This window comes from Centrocercus urophasianus, unplaced genomic scaffold (assembly GCF_019232065.1).
Source record: "Centrocercus urophasianus isolate 14NV4802_14NV808 unplaced genomic scaffold, USGS_Curo_1.0 seq_9, whole genome shotgun sequence".
Taxonomy (NCBI): Eukaryota; Metazoa; Chordata; class Aves; order Galliformes; family Phasianidae; genus Centrocercus; species Centrocercus urophasianus.
Genome location: NW_024885532.1, coordinates 9,235,185 through 9,256,297, shown reverse-complemented (window position 1 = coordinate 9,256,297; position 21,113 = coordinate 9,235,185). Strand labels below are relative to the sequence as shown.

Sequence of the window (21,113 nt, the reverse complement as noted above, 5' to 3'; positions counted from 1 at the left end):
CAGCTGCTCCTCATAAGGCTTGTGCTCCAGACCCCTCACAGCTTCACTGTCCTTTACAGACACATTCCAGGGCCTCAGTGTCTTTCATGTAGTGCAGGACCCAAAACTGAACACTATACTCAAGGTGCAGCCTCACCAGTGCTGAATACAGGGGGATGATTACCTCTCTGCTTCTGCTGGCCACACTATTTCTAATGCAGACTGGGTGGCCTTCTTGGCCACCTGGGCACACTGTTGGCTCATGTTCAGACGAGCATCAACCAACTCACCTCTTTACAGTCATCCAGTCACTCATCCCCAAGCTTATAGTGCTGCATGGAGTTGTTGTGGCCAAAGTGCAGGACACGGCACTCACCGTGAGGCCCATTCACCTCAGCCCAGCAACTTGGCTTATCCAGATCCCTCTGAAGGGCCTCTCTACCCTCAAGCAGATCAAGGCCACCTCCCAACTTGGTGTCATCTGCAAACTTACTGAAGGTACACACAATCCCCTCATCTAGGCCATCAATGAAGATATCAAACAAAATGGAACCCAGAAATGACCCCTGGGGGACACCACATGTAAACTGCTCATCAGATTTAACTCCATTAACCACTATCCCTTGGGCACAACCCTCTAGTCACTTCCTTACCCAAAGAAGGGTATACCTGTCCAGGCCACAGGCAGTCAGTTTCCCCGCGAAAATATTGTGAGAGACCGTATCAAAGGCTTTGCTGAAGTCTAGGTAGACTACATCAACAGCCTTTCCCTCATCTACCAGGCTGGTGTCTCACTCCAATTTATAGGAGGGAGATGAGGTTCTTTTAATATCTGTATACTTGGCGTGAGATTAAGAAACAACGGCTCATATGTTAGTCTGACCAGTTTATTACAAATCCTAATCAGGGAGACGGGGAAGGGAAGGAGGGCGATAGAAAAGATAGGAAAGAAGCAAGAATTCTGTAAAGCGGGGATACTCACCACCAGGATGCAGCAGCGGTCCCATTGCGTGACGTTTTGAAGGTCCGAGGCAGAAGCAGCGGGGGGAGGGAGGAGGTGGGGGAAGGTAGCAGCAGCATGACTTGACTTGGGCAGCAAGCAGGAGGCAGTCGCAGAGCCAATGCGGGAGGAAGCAGCTCAGGCAGCAGGCCCAGGAGAGTTCATCAGGTAGCAGGAGAGCAGGAGAGCAGGAGGCAGTCACGGAGCCAATCTGGGAGGAAGCAGCAGCGCTCAGGCAGCAGGCCCAGAGTTCGTCAAGATGCAAGAATTCCATAGTGTGAGGAATCTGATGGCAGACACCTCTTCTTCTACTTCAGCACGCAGGCATCACTTCGTCAGGAATCTGTTGTCAGACACCTGTCCTCATGGTTTTCGATTCCTCTTTTATCTTACTTGTTCTCCTGCCTACCTGACATCCCTGGGCGCTTGAGCAAGAGTCATGTGAGTTCCCCCCTGAGATGGCCATCATCCTGAGATAAGTCCACACAAAAGACTGCTTCACAGCTATTAAGCTGCAGCTCATCTCTCCTTGCCCCTGGCCTTTTCCATCTGTGTCCCCCAGGCAAAGGATTTCACAACCCTTACCCAGGAATTGTCTTATCAATTTTTCCAGAGAAAGGATCTCACAACCTTTGCCCTGGACTTGCCTGGACTTGTTCATCTGTGTCCTTCAGACAAAGGATTTCACAACCCTTGCCCAGGACTTGTCCATTGAAGTTCTCCTGAGAAAGGATTTCTCAACCCCTGCCCAGGACTTGCCTGGACTTGTTCATCTTTGTTCCCAGCAAGCTTTGAGACACTGTTTGATTAACTGTTAACAGAATAATATCTTCCAGCTGGTCACCCTGTCATAGAAGATGAGGTTGCTCAACCACAACCTGCCTTTCATTAACCTGTGATGGCTGGGCCTGATCCCCTGGACGCCACGCACGTGCCGTGTGATCTCACCCAAGATGATTTGCTCCATAACTTTCCCTGGTACTGATGTTAGGCTGACTGGAGTTCCCCAGATCCTTCTTATGGCCCTTCTTGTAGATGGGGGTAACGTTGGTAAGCCTCATATGCCCTAGGAACTCCTCAGGATTGCTGACAGATGGCAGAAAGCGGCTTGGCAATCACCCCCGCCAGCTCCCTCAGCACCCAAGGGTGGAGCCCATCTGGTCCCATGGATTTGTGACAGTCCAGATGGAGGAGGAACCCTCTGTCTCCACCTGAATCACCGGAGGTGTATTCTGCTAAGCATTCCAGACTTCCAGATCAGGGCGTAAAGTGCCCTGCGGATAACTGATCTGCCTTTTAAAGACAGATGTAAAGGCGGCATTGAGGACTTCAGCCTTCACAGAATCATAGAACCACAGAATCATAATGGACCTCAAGGATCATGAATCTCCAACCCCCCTGCTACAGGCAGGGCCACCAACCTCCCTGTTTAATACTAGACCAGGCTGCCCAAGGCCCCATCCAATCTGGCCTTGAACACCTCCAGGGACAGGGCATCCACAACCTCTCTGGGCAGCCTATTCCAGCACCTCACCACTCTCACTGTAAAGAATTTCCCGACATCCAACCTAAGTCTCCCCTCCCTCAACTTAAATCCATTTTCTTTCTCTTTATCCTCAGTGATCACATTCCCTGCTGCATCAAGGAAAGGATGGAAATTCTCCTTGGTTCTTCTCTTACCATTGATTTATTTGTAAAAGGATTTCTTATTGTTTTTTACTGTAGTGGCCAATCTGAGTTCAAGTTGGGCTTTTGCCTTCCTAACTTCCATCCTGCGTACCTTAGCAGCCTCCTTGTAATCTCTCCAAGTAGCCTGTCCCTTCTATAGGACATAGACTCTTCCGGAGTCTCACTAGTAGTTCCCAGTTCATCCACACTGTTCTTCTTCCCCTGCAGCTTGCTGTATGGCATTCAGGAACAGCCTGTTCTTGTGCCTTTAAGATTTCCATCTTGAGGAGTACCAAGCCTTCCAGGACCCCTTAACACTTCAGGAGTGACTCCCAAGGGACCCCTGCAACAAGCATCCTGAACAGGTCGAAATCTGCCCTCTGGAAGTTCAAGATAGCATTTTTGTCAGTCACCCTTCTGACAACTCCAAAAATAGAGAATTTTACAATTTTGTGGTCGCTCTGCCCAAGACAGTCCCCAGCTTTCACATCTCCCACCAGTCGTTCTCTATTTGTGAAGAGCAGGTCTAGCAGGGCACCACCCCCGGTAGGCTCTCGTACCAGCTGTGTAAGGAAGCTATCTTCCACACACTCTAGAAACCTCTTGGACTACTTCCTCTGTGTTGTATTATATTTTCAACATATATCAGGGAAGTTGAAGTCTCCCATGATAACGAGTGTTGGCAATTGCACTACTTACACAAGCTGCTCACAGAATGCCTCGTTCTTCTCTTCATCCTGATTAGGTAGTCTATAACAGGCGATACAGATTATTTTGAACTCTCAGTTCCACTCTCTGCTTTTATGCACCTTGCATTTAAGAGATAAAATACAGAAATCATTCTGTAACATGAAGATTTTTAAGTCTGCACTGTCCACACCTCTGAGGGCATGAAGTAACAGCCATCAATTAGGTCTACAAGTCTTCCAGTCCAGGTCCTCCTTTGCATTGACTGATTTCAGTTACAGCATTAAGAAATCAGACTTTATCCTCATTCCATAGATTCTGGGGCAAAAGCTGTCCAGTTCCTGAGCATCTGGTGAGGAAATGCTTCGTTGACTGTCCTACAGAAGTGGAGGAACACACCCTGTGGTCTCCATTTCACAGCAGAGGAACTTAATAATAACAGTGGCAGATATAGTAAATTGGGATATCTAATGAAAAGGATGAACAAATCATACAGAACATCTAAGGTTAACTCTAGCTTCACTGTTCTAGTTAAATAGTATCAAAACCATATCCAAACTTTTATGTCATGTGTCTTTTAGGAAAATTAATTTATATTTTGTAGTCTGAACTACAAACATTGAAGTTCTGAGTCCCTTTAAAAAAATCCTCATTAACACAATGCTCCAGTTTTAGATTCAGCAGCAGCATTTATTTTGACAACCCCACATGATCTTTGTGACAGTCTGTGGTACTCCTGTTACAGCTTACACCATGGATTCTACTGTTTGTTTGTTCCACCATGTGTTGAAGACAAAGAATAGTACGAGATTTGCTTATAAGGGCACTACTGCAGCTTTTCTTAAAGGTATTTACAATGTAGACTTGCCTGGGAAGTCAGAGCCGTTTAGTTGAGCTGAGAACACTAACTGGTGTGATGTAAAAAGTGCAGACTTCAATGAAAGGGGAAACAACCACTTTTCTTCTTGAACTGAGTGTCACATCTATACATCTCTATCTATACACAGAACTGTTTGGAAGTTATGCAACAGAATAGAGACCTTCTCAGAAAAGGGCACCCTTGATGGGGAGAGCAGCTGAATTACAACTAAGCATAAAGCCTTCCTGCCACATTCTCCATTTCAGATTTCTGTCTGTGAGAAGCAGAGGGCTGGAATTAAAAGATGGGAATTCCTGGAGAGAGGAGATGAATGTATTTGGCCTATCTGTCCTGTCTTTCTGTCATTGCACTACCACAGCAGTGAGTGACAGACCACGTATTGCTTACCTTGCCTGTATGAGAACACAGTCAAGGTCCTAAGAGTTGCATTAGCAGAAGATATCACATGCTGACTTAGTGATAACATTCCCTCTTCCCCAGCCTGTTAGTGTTACTCCATTTTTATCACACAAGTCATTCTGAGAGTGAAAATATAAAAAACACTGAACTTTTTTACTTCAATGATCTAGATATATTGACACCTTTTATACAAATAAAAGCAAATTATAGCAGTACATTAACAAATTCTAATACAAAAAAGTGTACTTCATAAAATGTGATTTTTAAATGACAAAGCTCTACAGAAACATACAACTCCCTATAAAGACGTCCAGTCCACTGAGCAATGCTTGCTCAAAATATCATTATGAACTAAATATGCTCATAAGTATATTACCATTGAACTATACATTTGGATAAAACATTACTGAAACCAGAAGTGAAAACCTACTCATTACCAGTACATGTACAGCTCAAACGAGAAGCAGCCACCAGCGGAGCTCAGTACAGCCCCAGACTGGAGAAGCTCTGCCTTGCAGGTGGCCAATCACACCTTGCAAACATTCATCTGTCACATTAACAGTTTAGTGTTATCCATCAGTAGAATAGAAAGTAACCCAACTGTTGGCAGTAGGAAGTGAAGTCACAAGACACATCCAGATCACAGGCAATATGTTGCCTACACTAGAATTTTCTCTAAAAAAATGATTTTACCAAATAATCAAAATGTTTTCCTCTACTGCTCTACTTCACGTAAGTTTACTGCTTTGAGATTTTAAAATACGAAATGATTGAACCAGTTGAATTAAAAGTTATACAAAATGATCATCTATCAAACATTTACTTTATACATAAACATTTTTGAAACTGATTTACAGTGTACAATTAGTTATACAGCATAAGCAACCATTACAATATCATTTTTCCCTCAAACTGAAAGCAGCCAACAATGTCTGCTGTGTTGTTCAAAGGTCCTCGGTCACCAATCCTATTTTATCTCACCTCGCACTGTTCACATCCGTGTTGTCCCACTGAGTACCACAGGGTACATTTAATAAGCTGTACATTACTCTGTCTAACAATATGCTGCAAAACTGGTTAATGTGCAAGAAAAGCTCATTAACTCCAATGCCTATTTAAATACAACGTATCTACAATTTTTCCCAGAATGCTTGCGCTTCCTGAGCTAGACATAAAATACCTTAAAACAGGTTTGGACATGAATCTGAGACCCCATAAGCAAACTAAGATACCTAGAGAAAGAAGAAAAGCAAACCGCTTCTGGTAGCTCTCATTACTATTTGTTTGCACTCTAAATATACTTCAGATTGATCTAATAAACTGAATAAGATAAATTCAGTATTTTAATTTTCTAACCTATATTGTTATATATTGATCTTGCTTTTTACCACTTAATATAAACAATGTATACATTTCACAGCCTACTAAATTCTCCATATATTCTTAACCCTGTCACCTGGGTGACTGGACTTAATCATGCTATAGTCTGCAACAGAGCATGAAACTTGTGGGTTTTTTTTTTTTTGGCTTTTAATAACAAATCCAATTGTGTTCAGTATTAGTATTTAAATCAAAGAAGTTCAGGATATTGAAGTTATTTTACAGTTACATTTCAATGTTTTTTAATAGAAATTAAAAAACTCCCAATTTATCAATTAAAAAGAACATATCTAATCCATCATTGGATGCAGAAAGGTTTTAGAGATATTTATGATTTCTATTTTAAATTATTTGAATTTCACAAATTGTTTCTGAATGAAATCCTATCAAACGCTGCAGTGACTTACAATAATAAACTACAGTATCAATTAAGCTTATACAATAAATTACAAGACGGTAAGCATAAGGTGCTATTCCATCTGCCCTGAATTCTTTTCAGGATGTTACCACGTAGGCATCATGTCTGGGAACCAGACTCTACCGAGATGTTTTGAAACTTCCCAGTGGATCTGCTCTAAGCTGTATTTCTGGTCAGGAATCAGAACTTCCTCCATAATAGAAAGCTGTGAGAGACGGCCGCCACACATCTTCACAAACTCAACAAAGGCACTGCAAGAGACTTCACACTCTCCTAGGCCAACAGCTGACAAATACTTGCACCGCTCTGCGATACGGATCAACTCCTCATCCAGTGGCCGTAATCCATTGGCGCACACGACCAATTCAACCAACCGAGGACACGTCATCCCAACGCGGCCAAGTACATCTTTGCTTACCGATCTTCCAAAGTAAAGGTGAGTGACAGGTATTTCATAGCGAAAGAATGGGTCAAACTCTTCTTCATACAAGAAAAAATACATGACTAAGTTCACTTTAGGAGAATGCTTGATGAAAGCGTCCCAGCTGCTCTTCTGAATTGTGTGGAACTGAGTCTGTCCAGGATTTTCACTGACAACATCGATGCGCAAGTGTTCTAATCTGACATGTTTTTCAGAAGACAAGGCGAGCAGCAGCTCATCGCTCAGCAGATGGTAGTTGAGCGCCAACTCACGTAAACCATGACACTGATCAGCCACACAAAGGATTCCTTGCAAAGCAGAACATTACGGAATGGGTTATACAGGTAAATATACCAGTACTTGAATAAGAAACATAAGAATTTGTTTCTGTATATCAAAAAGTTGCAAAGAATATGCATTTCAATATAGAATCATTATGCGATATCAAAATTAAATCTTACTGGACAACCAAAACATGAATCTTTTGTCACGTGACCAATGTCTTGTGACTTCTTTGTGCAAAGTAAGATATACATATATTATGTGTTGTATACTTTCCCTTGGGAGTTGATTCTTGTATGTGGCAAACATAAGATTTACATACTCTTAACTGTTCCATCCTGCCGTAAGTCTATCTATAAGTGCAAGTTCATAATAAATCACAGAATCATACAATGGCTTGGGTTGGAAGGGACCTCAAGGATCATAAATCTCCAACCCCCCTGCCACAGGCAGGGCCACCAACCTCCCCATTTAATACTAGACCAGGCTGCCCAGGGCCCCATCCAGCCTGGTTTTAAACACCTCCAGGGATGGGTCATCCTCCTTGGGCAGCCTGTTCCAGCACCTCACCACTCTTATCATAAAGAACCTCCCCTGATATTTAACCTAAATCTTCCTTCTTTCAACTTAAAACCATTTCCCCTTGTCCTGCTGTTCTCTACTATTTCATAGATTTGAGTCCCCTACTGTTCGCAGGCTCCCTTTAGGTACTGGAAGGCTACAATGAGGTCACTCTGCAGCCTTCTCTTCCCCAGGCTGAATAAGCCCAGCCCCTTCTGCCTGTTTTCATAGGGAAGGTGCTCCAGCCCTCTGATCATCTTTGGGGCCCACCTCTGGACCCTCTCCAACAGCTGTCTTTCTTGTACTGGCGGTGCCAGACCTGGACACAATATGCCAGATGGGACCTCACAGGGGCAGAATAGAAAACGACAATCACCTCCCTCTCTCTGCTGGCCACCCCTCTTCTGATGGAGTCCAGGATGTCATTTGCTTTCTGAACTGCAAGAGCACACTGCTCGCTCACATTCAGTTTTTCATCCACCAAGACCCTCAGGTCCTTCTCTATAGGGCTACTCTCAAAGATTGCTCCTCCCAGTCAGCATATATACCTGGGATTCCTCCAGCCCAAGTGCAAAACCTTGCACTTAGCTGTGTTAAACCTCATTAGATTCACCCACTCTGGAAGCATATTGCCCATGACTATATTTGACCAAGCAGCCAAGAACAAAATCTGACTGCCACCCAAGGAACAGATATTTAATGAATGCTACATTTTCATTAAATACAGAAGATACAGGGTAAGTTCAATACTGATCATCTTCATCCCAGCAGCAGTGGGGTCTCTTTTTCACTACTCAAACTACTTCTCTGTCCTGCACTATTGTTAAGAACACAATTCTTAAGAACTGATCTAGTACCAAACATCTACTCCCCCTCAAATCTGCACTTTGAAGACACATTATACATTTCAAGTGTATTAGCAAGTGACTGCTTTTGTGCAACTCATCACCTTTTTGATTCAGTTCAAGTTCTTCAACAGTTCGTAGCAATCTAATAATAATAACAGTCCCATGAGAAAAAAAAAAATCACTAGATCATAGAAGGAGATCAGGTTGGTCAAGGAGGACCTGCCCTTCATGAACCCATGGTGGCTGGGCCGGATCACCTTGTTGTCCCGCACATGCTGTGTGATTAGGGGACGGATTTGAGTCCGGTCTTGTTTAACATTTTCATCAATGATCTTGATGAGGGGATAGTGGCCACCCTCAGCAAGTTTGCTGATGATATGAAGTTGGGAGGATTGGCTGACATGCATTAAGGCTGTGCTGCCATTCAGTGAGACCTGGACAGGCTGGAGAGCTGGGCAGAAAAAAAACGGATGACGTTTAACAAAAGCAAGTGTAGAGTCTTGCATCTGGGGAGGAATAATTACAAGTACTGGTACAGGCTGGGGGATGAGCTGCTGGAGGGGAGCTCTGCAGTGAGGGACCTGGGTGTCCTGGTAGATGACAGGTTGGCCATGAGCCAGCAGTGTGCCCTTGTGGCCAAAAAGGCCAATGGCATCCTGGGATGCATTAATAAGAGCGTGTCCAGCAGGTCGAGGGAGGTGATCCTCCCCCTCTACTCTGCCCTGGTAAGACCTCATCTGGAGCACTGCGTCCAGTTCTGGGCTCCCCAGTACAAAAAAGACAGGGATCTCTTGGAAACAGTCCAGCAGAGGGCCACGAAGATGGTGAAGGGCCTGGAGCATCTCTCTTATGAAGAAAGGCTGAGTGAACTGGGCCTGTTCAGCCTTGAGAAAAGAAGACTGAGAGGGGACCTGATCCAGGTCTATAAATATCTAAGGTGTGGGGGGCAGAGTGGCAAGGCCAGACTCTTTTCAGCAGTATGTGGAGACAGGAGAAGGGGAAACAGCCGGAAACTGGAGCATATGAAGTTCCACACAAATGTGCCCAAGAACTTCTTTACAGTGAGGGTGACGGAGCGTTGGAACAGGCTGCCCAGGAAGGTTGTGGAGTCTCCTTCTCTGGAGATATTCAAGACCCACCTCCACGCCTACTTGCAACCTACTGTAGGGAACCTGCTTTGGCAGGGAGGTTGGAGATTCATGATCCTTGAGGTCCCTTCCAACCCCTACGATTCTGTGATCTCCCTCAAGACAATCTGCTCCATAACCTTCCCTGACACCGAGGTCAGGCTAACAGGCCTGTAGTTTCCCGGATCCTCCTTACAACCCTTCTTGTAGATGGGAGTCGCACTGGCAAGCCTTCTGGGACCTCACCAGTCAACAAGGAGTGCAGATGGATAATGGCAAGCAGCTCAGCTATCTCCTCTGCCAGTTCTCTCAGTACTCTCAGGTGAATCCCATCTGGCCCCATGGACAGATCAGCTGGAGTAGTAGGTCTCTGACTGAGTCCTCCCAAATTGCGGGGGGTCTGTCTGCACCCCAGTCGAGACTACCAGGTCAGAAAGCGGAGTACCCCGAGGATAACTGGTCTGACCTTTAAAGACAGACGTAAAGAAGGCATTCAGAACCTCTGCCTTTTCCTTATCCTCAGTGATCACATTCCCAGCCTCATCCAGTAAAGAATGGAGATTCTCTTTAGTCCTCATCTTACTGTTGATGTATTTATGTAAGAGTTTCTTGTTCCTTTTTACCCCAGAAGCCAGGTTGAGTTGAACCTGGACTTTTGCCTTTCTGATTTTCTCTCTACACATCTTAACAACTTCTCTGTACTCTGAGTTGCCTGTCCCTTCTCCCACAGGAGATAGATTTTCTTTTTCTCCCGGAGCCTCAAGAATAGCTCCCTATTCATCCATGCCGGTCTTCTTCCCCATGGCTCATTTTCTGGCTCGGGGGACAGCCAGCTCCCGTGCCTTTAAGACTTCCTTCTTGAAGAATGACCAGCCACCTTGGACACCTTTCTTAAGATTGGAACATAGGGGATTCCCCCTACTAGCCTTCTGAATAATTGAAAGTCCGCCCTCCAGAAGTCCAAGGTAGCAGTTTCGCTGTTCCCCCTCCTGGCTCCACCAAGAATCGAGAACTCTACCATTTCATGGTCACTCTGTCCAAGACAGCCCCTGGCTTCCACATCTCCCACCAGATTTTCTCTGTTTGCGAGCAGCAGGTCTAGCAGGGCAGTTCCTCTTGTCGGCACTCTCACCAGCTGCATCAGAAAGTTACCCTCCATACACTCCAGAAACCTTCTAGACTGCTTCTTCTGCATTGTGTTGTATTTCCAGCATATGTTGGGGAAATTGAACTCCCCCATGAGCACAAGGGCTGGCGACTGCACAGCTTCCACCAGCTGCTTGTAGAATTCCTCATCTGCCTCTTCATCCTGGTTCGATGGTCTGTAGCAGACATCCACCAGGAAGTCTGCATTGTCAGCTCTTCCCCTGATCTTTACCCATAGGGGTTCAACCTTATTAACCCCAGCCTCAAGTTCAATGACATCAAAGCACTCTCTAGTATAGAGAGCCAGGCCACCACCCCTCTTTCTTTGCCTATCCCTTCTGAAGAGTTTGTAGTCAGCCATTGCAGCACTTCAGTCATGAGAGAGGTCCCACCATGTTTCCGTAATGGCAACGAGGTCATAGTTAACCTGGCGCACAGTGGCTTCCAACTCCTCTTGTTTGTTGTCCATGCTGCATGCATTGGTGTAGATGCACTTCAGCTAAGCCCCTCACCTCACCCCTAATCCCATTACCATTCCTCCAGGCTCATTTCTAGCAGGCCTGGTTTTATCCCTTTCCCCCTTCCGATCTAGTTTAAAGCCCTCTCTACAAGTCTCACCAACTCCTGGGCAAGGATCCATTTCCCCCTTTAGAATAGGTGATACCCATCGGCAGCCCCCATACCAAGTGCCAAGTAGACAGCCCCATGATGAAAGAACCCAAAATCTTTACGCTTGCACCAGCATCTCAGCCATGTGTTTATAAGGTGAGTTTTCCTGCTTCTCTCAGAGTCCTTCCCCACCACCATAGGAATAAAGGCAAATACTACTTGTATGCCTGCTCCATCAACTAACTTCCCCAGTCCCCTAAATCATTTTTTATAGTCCTCAGGCTTCTGTTAGTGACCTCATCACTGCCAGCCTGGACTATCAATAGAGGATAATAATCAGAGGGGCAGATCAGACTAGGAAGTTTTCCAGAAATATCCTTGATCCAAGCCACAGGGAGGCAGCACACTTCCCTATGGGTAGGAGCAGGCCAACATATTGGGCACTCAGTTCCTCTCAGAAGAGAGTCACCTATGACTATCACCCTCCTTTCTTTACTGAAGGAGGCAGTCTTTTAAGGAGAGGTGGTCGGCTCCATGCTTGAAAAGCTTGGAGGCAATCCTCCCACCTCATTCTCAGCCACCTCACCCTCCAGTTTCAGGGCTTCAAACCTATTACATACAGGCACCTGGGTAACCAAGGTAGGTCAGGATGGGCACTGCCTGCATCTCTGAGCTGCGACCTGCTGCTATTCCTTCTCTCTTCTCAAGTTGGCTCTCTCGGTTTGACTACGGCAAGGGACAAGGTCCACTACAGTCTGGGGGTTGCAATCTCTGCTTCTTTCTGGCAGAGTCACACCACCAGTCTATCTCCCTCTCATGCTCTCTGATGGTTCTTAATCTCTCTACCTCCTTTCTAAGCTCTACCACCAGGCTGAGCAGTTCGTCCACCTGCTTGCACCTCACTCAGGTGTCATCCTTCCCATCCTCTCCCAGCAGCAGCAGGCTCAGGCATTCCCTGCAGCCGGAGACCTCAACCATCACATTTCTGGGCAGACCCTCTGTCTGGGTTGCCACAGTCTTCTTGGGGCAAGCCTGCTGTCTGGCAGAGACCATGTTTGAACCTGGGGTCTCCAGGTCTGTCAGCAGGAGAGTGGTCTCCTAAGCTAAGACAAAAACACTGACATGCCGTGCCACAAGACCAACCTCTCACATGTACTGATACAGTAATCAGCAGTGTGGGCTGCACTCACACTCTGACTTCCCTCCCTGTTATGGGTGGACAGTAAAACCCTTTTCTTACCTGGCACGCTAGGTGAGCGGAAGCTAGATTCTGCCCTCCCGAGGGCTGCTTTTAGCCTCGCAGAAAAGGGTCAAGGTCAAGCTCAGAGGTAAGAGAGGGCATTGCTGGCTCCACCCCAGCTGACTCAGCAGCCTGCCCACAAGCTGCCAGCTGCTGCCAGCCCCCCGGCACCAACGCAGTGCTTTTGTTGGCTTCAAAAAAGCCACAGAAAGAGCTTTCTGGTCAGCCTTTTGCTTTAGGTTCCTTACCCAGTGCAGTCTTACCTGCCCTGAAGCTGGTCTCTGCAGCAATGACCATTTCACAAGGTAGTAGGGTGTTTAAGCTCAACCCTAAACTCAACCCACACTATTTTTTTCAGGGGCTCATTAGATTTGACCAAATTGAAAGCATACAGTAAAACAAACAAAACAGTTGCTTACCAGCTGGAGACACATGAGGACAACTACTCATTTTCAAGAGTTTGAGCGTGTCACTGTTGTTAGCCACTAGCACTTTGAGAGACGGATCATCTACTGGTGTATCATCGATCTTAAGTGAAGAGAGTGACTTGGAGTTTACGAACACCACTGTCAGTGCAGAAATAAAGTGAGACTGGAAAAGAAAGTTTAAATGAAACACTGGTATCTGAAAAATCTTAGCAGTTTTGTGCTGTATATAGTTGTATACAATATCCTGACTTACAGTAACTGCTGAAAGTCTTTAACCTGATATCACAATCAAAAATAGTATACATTTTTCATTAAGGAAAAGTTTAATAACTTTTCTGATCATATTAATTATTTGGCAAACCAGAATGTCTAACATAAAACAGAGAAAAACCTGAGAAACTGACCCAGTACAATCCACTATGTAAAATTCAAGCTATAGGAAAACCACAACAAAAGAGAAAGCATATAAACTCTAAATTTAGATAATAATTTAGAAGCAGTGCTCTTAAAGCAGCATCTGAGTAAAAATTCCCATGCAGTGTGAGTTAGGCTGCATTGATGAGATGCACTCAAGAGCGGCAAGCCTGTACTGTTGTTACATGTGCCCAAAGGCAAATGGTACTACTGGCTGGCAGAGTACATAGGGTAGGAATGAATCTTAGAAAGCTGACAGGAGTGGTTCACAGCCAAGGAACAGATGATCAATTATTTATGCTACTTAACCAGTAGTTAGTGTAATGCATCTCTGGGTAACAACTGAAAATCACTAGTAAAGAAAGACTGCCCAGAATGCCTTCACTTGAAAAATCATGGAAAAAGGAGCAGACTTCTGGTACGATGGAAGTGAGTAACTAGCTTATAATCACGATTTCTTAGATTTATTGAAGAAGTAAAGAAAATACATCTCCTATGCATTATATTAACTACTCCACAAATGTACCTGTTACTTTGATTCCAGCATCGTTTCTGGATTGTTCATGTTGCTCGAACTGAATTCAGTTATATGGAAAGGCTTGGCAATGGTACTGCTCATTCTTATACAATGTGCTTTTTGTTACATTTAGAACAAGAATACTTTCAAATTAAATAAACCAGCAACGTCAGTTCACGTAAATGAAAACTGAATGTTCAGATCAGAAGCATGAGGCTTTAGGCACCACTCCCAAGTACACTGACAATACTCTGATTACGTATGCTACAGACCAAGGAGAAAAAGATGCTTACTGATATTCTCACTTTGTATTCAGAAAGTGCTGGTACTGTGTTTGATATACTCTGGATTTAAAATGTAACCTCCTCTAAGAAGGATACTGAAAAGAAAAATGAAATGAACTCAAGAAAATCAGCTCATCTGAAACCACAGTTCAAAGACTTAACAGAAGACAGGCAATAGCTCTTCGCGTCGTAAACACCACAAGGCATTTTATTCTCAAGAGTTGATTTAGGCGCATCTTGAATATATTTTTAGAAGGAACACGTGAACCTATTGGTAATAAAAAGGAAGTCTGTATTTTAGAAGAACTGACACTTCATAAGTCTACAGCATGAATGACTACAACTGATTCTTTAGCTTGTAGAACACAACTCCAGGGGAAAACACAGAAAAGCTGAAGTAGCATTCCGATCAAGAATAAAATATGCAAGAGCTGAATGGACAAAATATTGTTAAACACATTAAGACAAAGTATTGTTCGCACTATGCTTAGGTTTCCTAACGGTCACGTCTCAAAGCACACTGAAAGAAAAAAAGGTACAAAAAAACTCAAAGATCTGAAAAACGTCTTCGAAAATTAAGGATTAAAAACACATATTCAAGAAAAGTGCATGACACGTCTGTGATCACTAACAAGGATAATAATTGATAATCCTTCTGCAGCTAACCTCGCTTAAACCCTATATCCTACTTATTTTCCTGAGGTTGTCCCTACCTCTTCCTTGTCCTTGTTGACATCAGCAATGACATCATCTTATCCAGCTAACAGCCTAATTTTAACTGGCTCTTGACATACATGTGGGCTAGATTCAAGAATTGAGGCTGATAGACATCCATGATGTTCTTGCATAGAACTGCCCAGGTTACCACAGCTGCCCCTCAGCTCCTCAGCAACAGAATCCTTCTACTTCACTAGCAGGACTGCTTGTTTAGAAGCATATAAGAGGGGATTACTGGGTGGTTTATTTTTTTATTTTATTTTATTTTTTTACTTCTAGATAACAGACCTTCTAATGCAATCTAGTTTTGGATAAACAAGCCAGGTTAAAAAAAAAGTCTGTGAGATTTCATAGATACGATGCAGTTTGCTTCTGAATCAAGCACTTAACTATGTGACATCAAGTAATAAATATTTCCTTAAAGTTATATGAATGTAAAAATTATACTTACCAATGGCTGTAATTGCTACAGCAAGCTCCCACAGATTAAACTCTACCTCTTCGATTATAATCATTCTCCTAGTAAGTCCTCTAGGCTAATGACTTACAGCATGTTGCCCAAAGCTAACAGACAGGAATACTTAGAACAAGATCTGAACTAGCATCCCATGTGATGCAGAGAATGAATGAAATTTCAGTTACCCATCTTAGTAGATCATCTCAGTTCTTTCCCTTAGTTGAGCACAATAAAGTGGTTTTTTTTGTTTGTTTGTTTTGTTTTTTTTTTTTTTGCCGAAGGCTCATTTTTACAACATAGCTTTTCACAATACTCTATGAATCACTGCAATATTTTTCTACAAAAATTTACATGCATTCAAATACCTTTGGTAAATCCATGAAGCTTGGCCGGGCAGTTGAAATTAGTCCAAGAGTTTTCAGAGAGCAATTCACAAGCTGCGATAAAATATCACAAGCTGCTTCTGCAGATTCCTTGCTACTGTCCACCTTAAAACAGAAGTAAATGTACTGAATCAGAAAACACTGCATCAAAATACAACCCTTACTGACATAAAGCAACTCTGTTTTCCATGGTTTTTTTTCTGCTTTATTTTCTGTCATACGATGGTAAAAAAATGCACTGGAATTTCACTTATGTCCTGTTTTATTTTTCTCTAAAAGACAGACATCAAAAATCCAATATAATTTGCTATCAATTTAGCAGGTTACTAAATATTCCGGTAAGATTTTGCATGATGAGAGACTAACTACACAGTCTGTTCCAAAGCATTTAATCCATATAAAATAAAAAATACATGAAGATTCTTTTGGCTCCAGAACCTATCAATGTGTTTTCTTTGTTATCAAAATGTGGGAATACTATAAACTGTCCTCTGTGCAAGAAAGCAGCTTGCTTCCTTTATGGTGACACAGCTCATAGAAGAGCTTCTGGAGAATTAAGTACACTATTATTTGAAGCTATAAAGTTAGGTCTCCACCATTAATACCACAACAGTTATGCTATGGATATCCTGTAAAGCTTGTTACAAAATTTAATCACTTAATGTACTTCCAGTCAATTTCCCCTAACACGTACAGATATGCTTCCAGAACAGCCTTGTACGTACAAATCTCATGACAGCTATGTAAGCCCACGTAACCACAAGATCAATTTTAGGCCTATCACAAGCCATGCTAACATGCCAGCAACTGGTTTAGATCTGATAAACATTCATTTTCCATTTGAATAGTAAGATGAGGACTAAAGAGAATCTCCATTCTTTACTGGATGAGGCTGGGAATGTGACCACTGAAGATAAGGAGAAGGCAGAGGTTCTGAATGCCTTCTTTACGTCTGTCTTCGAAGGTCAGACAAAGTATCCTCAGGGTACTCCACTCTCTGGCCTGGTAGTCTCGACAGGGGTACAGACAGAACCCCTGGGATTCGGGAGAACTCAGTCAGAGACCTACTACTCCAGCTGAACTGTCCATGGGGCCAGATGGGATTCACCTAAGAGTGCTGAAATAACTGGCAGAGGAGATAGCTGAGCTGCTTGCCATTATCCATAGAATCATAGAATCACAAGGTTGGAAACGACCTATAGGATCATCCAGTCCAACCGTCTCCTCATCACCATTGCCACCACTAGCACTAAACCGTATCACGCAGCACGTCATCCAGACACCTCTTGAAGGGACACTTCCAGGGACAGTGACTCCACCACCTTCCTGGACAGCCATTCCAGTGCCTGACCACTCTCTGAGAGAAAAAGTTCTTCCTTATGTCCAACCTAAACCTCCTCTGATACAACTTGCGGCCATTGCCCTGTGTCCTGCTTGTTGCCTGGGAGAAGAGGCCAAATCCCTCTTCACCACAACCTCCCTTCAGGAAGCTGTAGAGTGCAATGAGGTCTCCCCTGAGCCTCCTCCAGACTGAACAATCCCAGCTCCCTCAGCCACTCCTCATAAGACTTGTGCTCCAGACTCCTCACCAGTTTTGTTACCCTTCTCTGGACACGCTCCAGGACCTCAACATCTTTCCTGTAGTGAGGAGCCCAAAACTGAACACAATACTCGAGGTGCGGCCTCACCAGTGCTGAGTACAGGGGGATGATCACCTCCCTGCTTCTGCTGGCCAAGTTTCTAATGCAGGCCAGGATGCCATTGGCCCTCTTGGCCACCTGAGCACACTGTCAGCTCATGTTCAGCCGAGCATCAACCAACGCCCCCAGGTCCTTCTCTTCTTCACACTCATCAAGCCACTCACCCCCAAGCCTATAATGCTGCATGGGGTTGTTGTGCCCAAAGTGCAGAACTCAACACTTGGCCTTGTTAAACCTCATCCCATTCACCTCAGCCCAGCGGTTCAGCCTGTCTAAATCCCTCTAAAGGGCCGCCTTACCCTCTGGCAGATCAACACCACCTCCCAGCTTGGTGTCATCTGCAAAATTCCTGAGGGTGCACTCAATGCCCTCATCTAGGTCATCAATAAAGATATTAAACAAGATGGGCCCCAGTACCAACCCCTGGGGGACACCACTTGAAACAGATCGCCAGCTGGACTTCATTCACCACGACCCTCTGGGCACGGCTTTGTAGCCAGTTCCTTACTCAAAGAAGTGTATATCTGTTCAGACCACAGGCAGCCAGTTTCCCCAGAAGAAGCCTGTGAGAGACCATGTCAAAGGCTTTGCTGAAGTCTAGGAAGACTACATCAACAGCCCTTTCCTCATCTACCAGACTAGTCACCCAGTCGTAGAAAGAGATGAGGTTGGTCAAGCACGACCTGCCTTTCACGAAACCGTGCTGGCTGGGCCTGATCCCCTGGACACTGCGTACATGCTGTGCAATCTCATCCAAGATGATCTGCACCATAACCTTTCCCGGTACTGAGGTCAGGCTGACAGGCCTACAGTTCCCCGGATCCTCCTTATGGCCCTTCCTGAAGATGGGAGTCACATCAGCAAGCCTCCAATCCTCTGGGACCTCACCAGTTAACCAGGAGCATTGATAGATGGCCGAGAGGGGCACAGCAATCACCCCCGCCAGCTCCCTCAGCACCCAAGGGTGCAGCCCATCCGGTCCCATGGACTTGTGACAGTCCAGACGGAGGAGGAGCTCTCTGACTGTCTCCACCGGAACTGCTGGGGGCATATTCTGAGCAGCATCCCAGACTTCCAGATCGGGGCATAAAAAGCCCAGAGGATAACTGATCTGGCTGTTAAAGGCAGATGTAAAGAAGGCATTGAGGATCTCAGCCCTCTCCTTGTCCTCAGTGGCCACATTCCCTGCTGCATCAAGTATAGGATGAGAATTATCTTTGATTCTTCTTTTCCCGTTGATATATTTATAAAAGGATTTTTTATTGTCTTTTACCGCAGAGGCCAACCTGAGCTCAAGTTGGGCTTTTGCCTTCCTAACTTCCTCCTTGCATACCTTAGCTACTTCTTTGTAATCTCCCCAAGCAGCCTGCCCCTTCTTCCAGAGGAAGTAGACTCTCTTTTTCTCCTTGAGTCTCAACAGTAGTTCCTGGCTCATCCACACCGGTCATCTTCTCCTACAGCTCTCCTTACGGCACGCAGGGACAGCCTGTTCTTGTGCCTTTAAGATTTCAGTCTTGAGGAGCGTCGAGGCTTCCTGGGCCCCTTTACCCTTGAGAAGCGACTCCCAAGGGACCCGTGCTACAAGCTCCCTGAACAGGTTAAAGTCTGCCCTCTGGAAGTTCAAGAAGGTAGTTCTGCTGGCCACTCTTTTGACATCCCCAAGAATGGAGAATTCTACAATTCTGTGGTCACTCTGCCCAAGACAGTCCTCAGCTTTCACATCTTCCACCAGTCATTCTCTATTACTGAAGAGCAGCTCTAGCAGGGCACCAACCCTGGTAGGCTCTCCTACCAATTGCGTAAGGAAGCAATCTTCCACGCAGTCTAGAAACCTCCTGGACTGCTTCCTCTGCGCTATATTTCCAACATACATCAGGGAAGTTGAAGTCTCCCATCAGAACAAGTGCTGGCGATTGCGTGACTTCTGCGAGCTGCTCATAGAATGCCTCATCCAACTCTTCGTCCTGATTAACCTGTCCTCGGTGCCAGGGAAGGTTATGGACTGTCTTGAGGGAGATCACAGAATCGTAGGTGCTGGGAGGGACCTCAAGGATCAAGAATCTCCAACCTCCCTGCCAAAGCAGGTTCCCTACACCAGGTTGCAAGTAGGCATTGAGGTGGGTCTTGAATTATTTCCAGAGAAGAGACTCCACAACCTTCCTGTGCAGCCTGTTCCAGCGCTCCATCATCCTCACCTTAAAGAAGTTCGTGGGCACAATTGTGTGGAACTTCATGTGCTCCAGTTTCCGGCTGTTTCCCCTTCTCCTGTCTCCACATACTGCTGAAAACAGTCTGGCCTCGCCATTCTGCCTCCCAGATTCCTCCGGCCCAAATGCAGAACTTTGCACTTTGCAGTGTTGAACCTCATCAAGTTCACTCAGGCCCACCTTTCAAGCCTGTTGAGGTTCCTCTGAATGGCATCCCTTCCTTCCACCGTGTCAACTGCACCACTCAGCTTGGTGTCATCAGCAAACTTGCTCAGGATGCACTCGATTCCAGCACCAATGTCATTGATAAAGATGTTAAAGAGCACCGGTCCCAAGACAGATCCCTGGGGAATGCCGCTCATTACCAACCTCCACCAGGACATACAGCCATTGATGACCACACTCTGCCTGCTGCCTTTCAACCAATTTCTTATCCATCTAGTGGTCCACACATCAAATCCACATCCCTCCAGTTTGGAGATAAGGATGTGGTGGGGGACCATGTCAAAGGCCTTGCTCAAGTCCAGCCAAATGACATCGGTTGCCTTGCCCTTGCCCACCAATGCCATCACTCCATCATAGAAGGCCACCAGACTGGTTAAGCATGACCTTCCCCTGGTGAAGCCATGCTGGCTGTCTCGGATCACACACTTATTCCTCATGTGATCAAGCATGTCATCCAGGAGGATCTGTTCCATGATATTCCTAGGCACAGAGGTGAGGCTCACTGCCCTGTAGTTCCCCGGGTCCTCCTTGCTCCCTTTCTTGTATATGGGAGTGACGTGAGCCTTCCTCCAGTCATCTGGGACCTCATTGGAGAGCCACGACTTCTCAAATATGATGGACAGTGGCTCAGCAACCACCTCAGCCAGCTCCTTCAGAACCCAGGCATGACACCATCTGGCTCTATAAGCTTGTACATGTTCAGTCTCGTGAGGCGATCTCAGATCTGCTGTCCTCACAGTAGAGGGGGGTGGGGGGAATTTACCACCCCAGTCCTCACCTAAAGGTTTGCGGACACGGGGCTCAGGGACGTGAGAAGTACTGGAATCCTGGCTACCAGTGAAGACTGAGGCAAACAACTCATTCAGTACCTCACCCTTCTCTTAGTCCATTGAAGCCAGTTGTCCTTTTACATTTACCAAAGGAGGTACACTCGCTTTGGCCTGTGTCTTCTGTCCAATGTACCTGTGAAAGTCCTCCTATTGTTTTTCACATCCCTTGACAAGTTCAGTTCTGCCTGCGCTTGGCTTTCCTGATCCCATGTCTGCAAGTCCTGACGGCATCCCTGTATTCTTCCCAGGTGACACACTCTTGTTTCCAGAGTTTGTACACACTTGACTTTGCCCTCAACCTTCTTT

General features: G+C 45.2%; 1 protein-coding gene across 1 annotated transcript; it reads right to left on the bottom strand.

Moving 5' to 3' along the window:
* Positions 1–3,948: 3,948 nt before the first annotated feature.
* Positions 3,949–16,007, bottom strand: FBXL3 (F-box and leucine rich repeat protein 3). Its single transcript, XM_042838869.1, has 3 exons — positions 15,828–16,007; positions 13,065–13,236; positions 3,949–7,140 (listed from the first exon to the last, which is right to left on the bottom strand). Exons 1-3 carry the CDS (start codon positions 15,990–15,992, stop codon positions 6,497–6,499), a joined length of 981 nt encoding a protein of 326 aa, XP_042694803.1. The 5' UTR covers positions 15,993–16,007; the 3' UTR covers positions 3,949–6,496.
* Between the last annotated feature and the right edge of the window lie 5,106 nt (positions 16,008–21,113).

Coding starts and splice junctions, on each gene's coding strand:
- FBXL3 (XM_042838869.1), bottom strand. CDS start 15,992: ATGCAGTGTTTTCTGATTCAGTACATTTACTTCTGTTTTAAGGTGGAC. Junction 13,237..15,827: donor GCTTCATGGATTTACCAAAG/GTATTTGAATGC, acceptor TTTCTTTTCCAG/TCTCACTTTATTTCTGCACT. Junction 7,141..13,064: donor TCCTCATGTGTCTCCAGCTG/GTAAGCAACTGT, acceptor CTGCTTTGCAAG/GAATCCTTTGTGTGGCTGAT.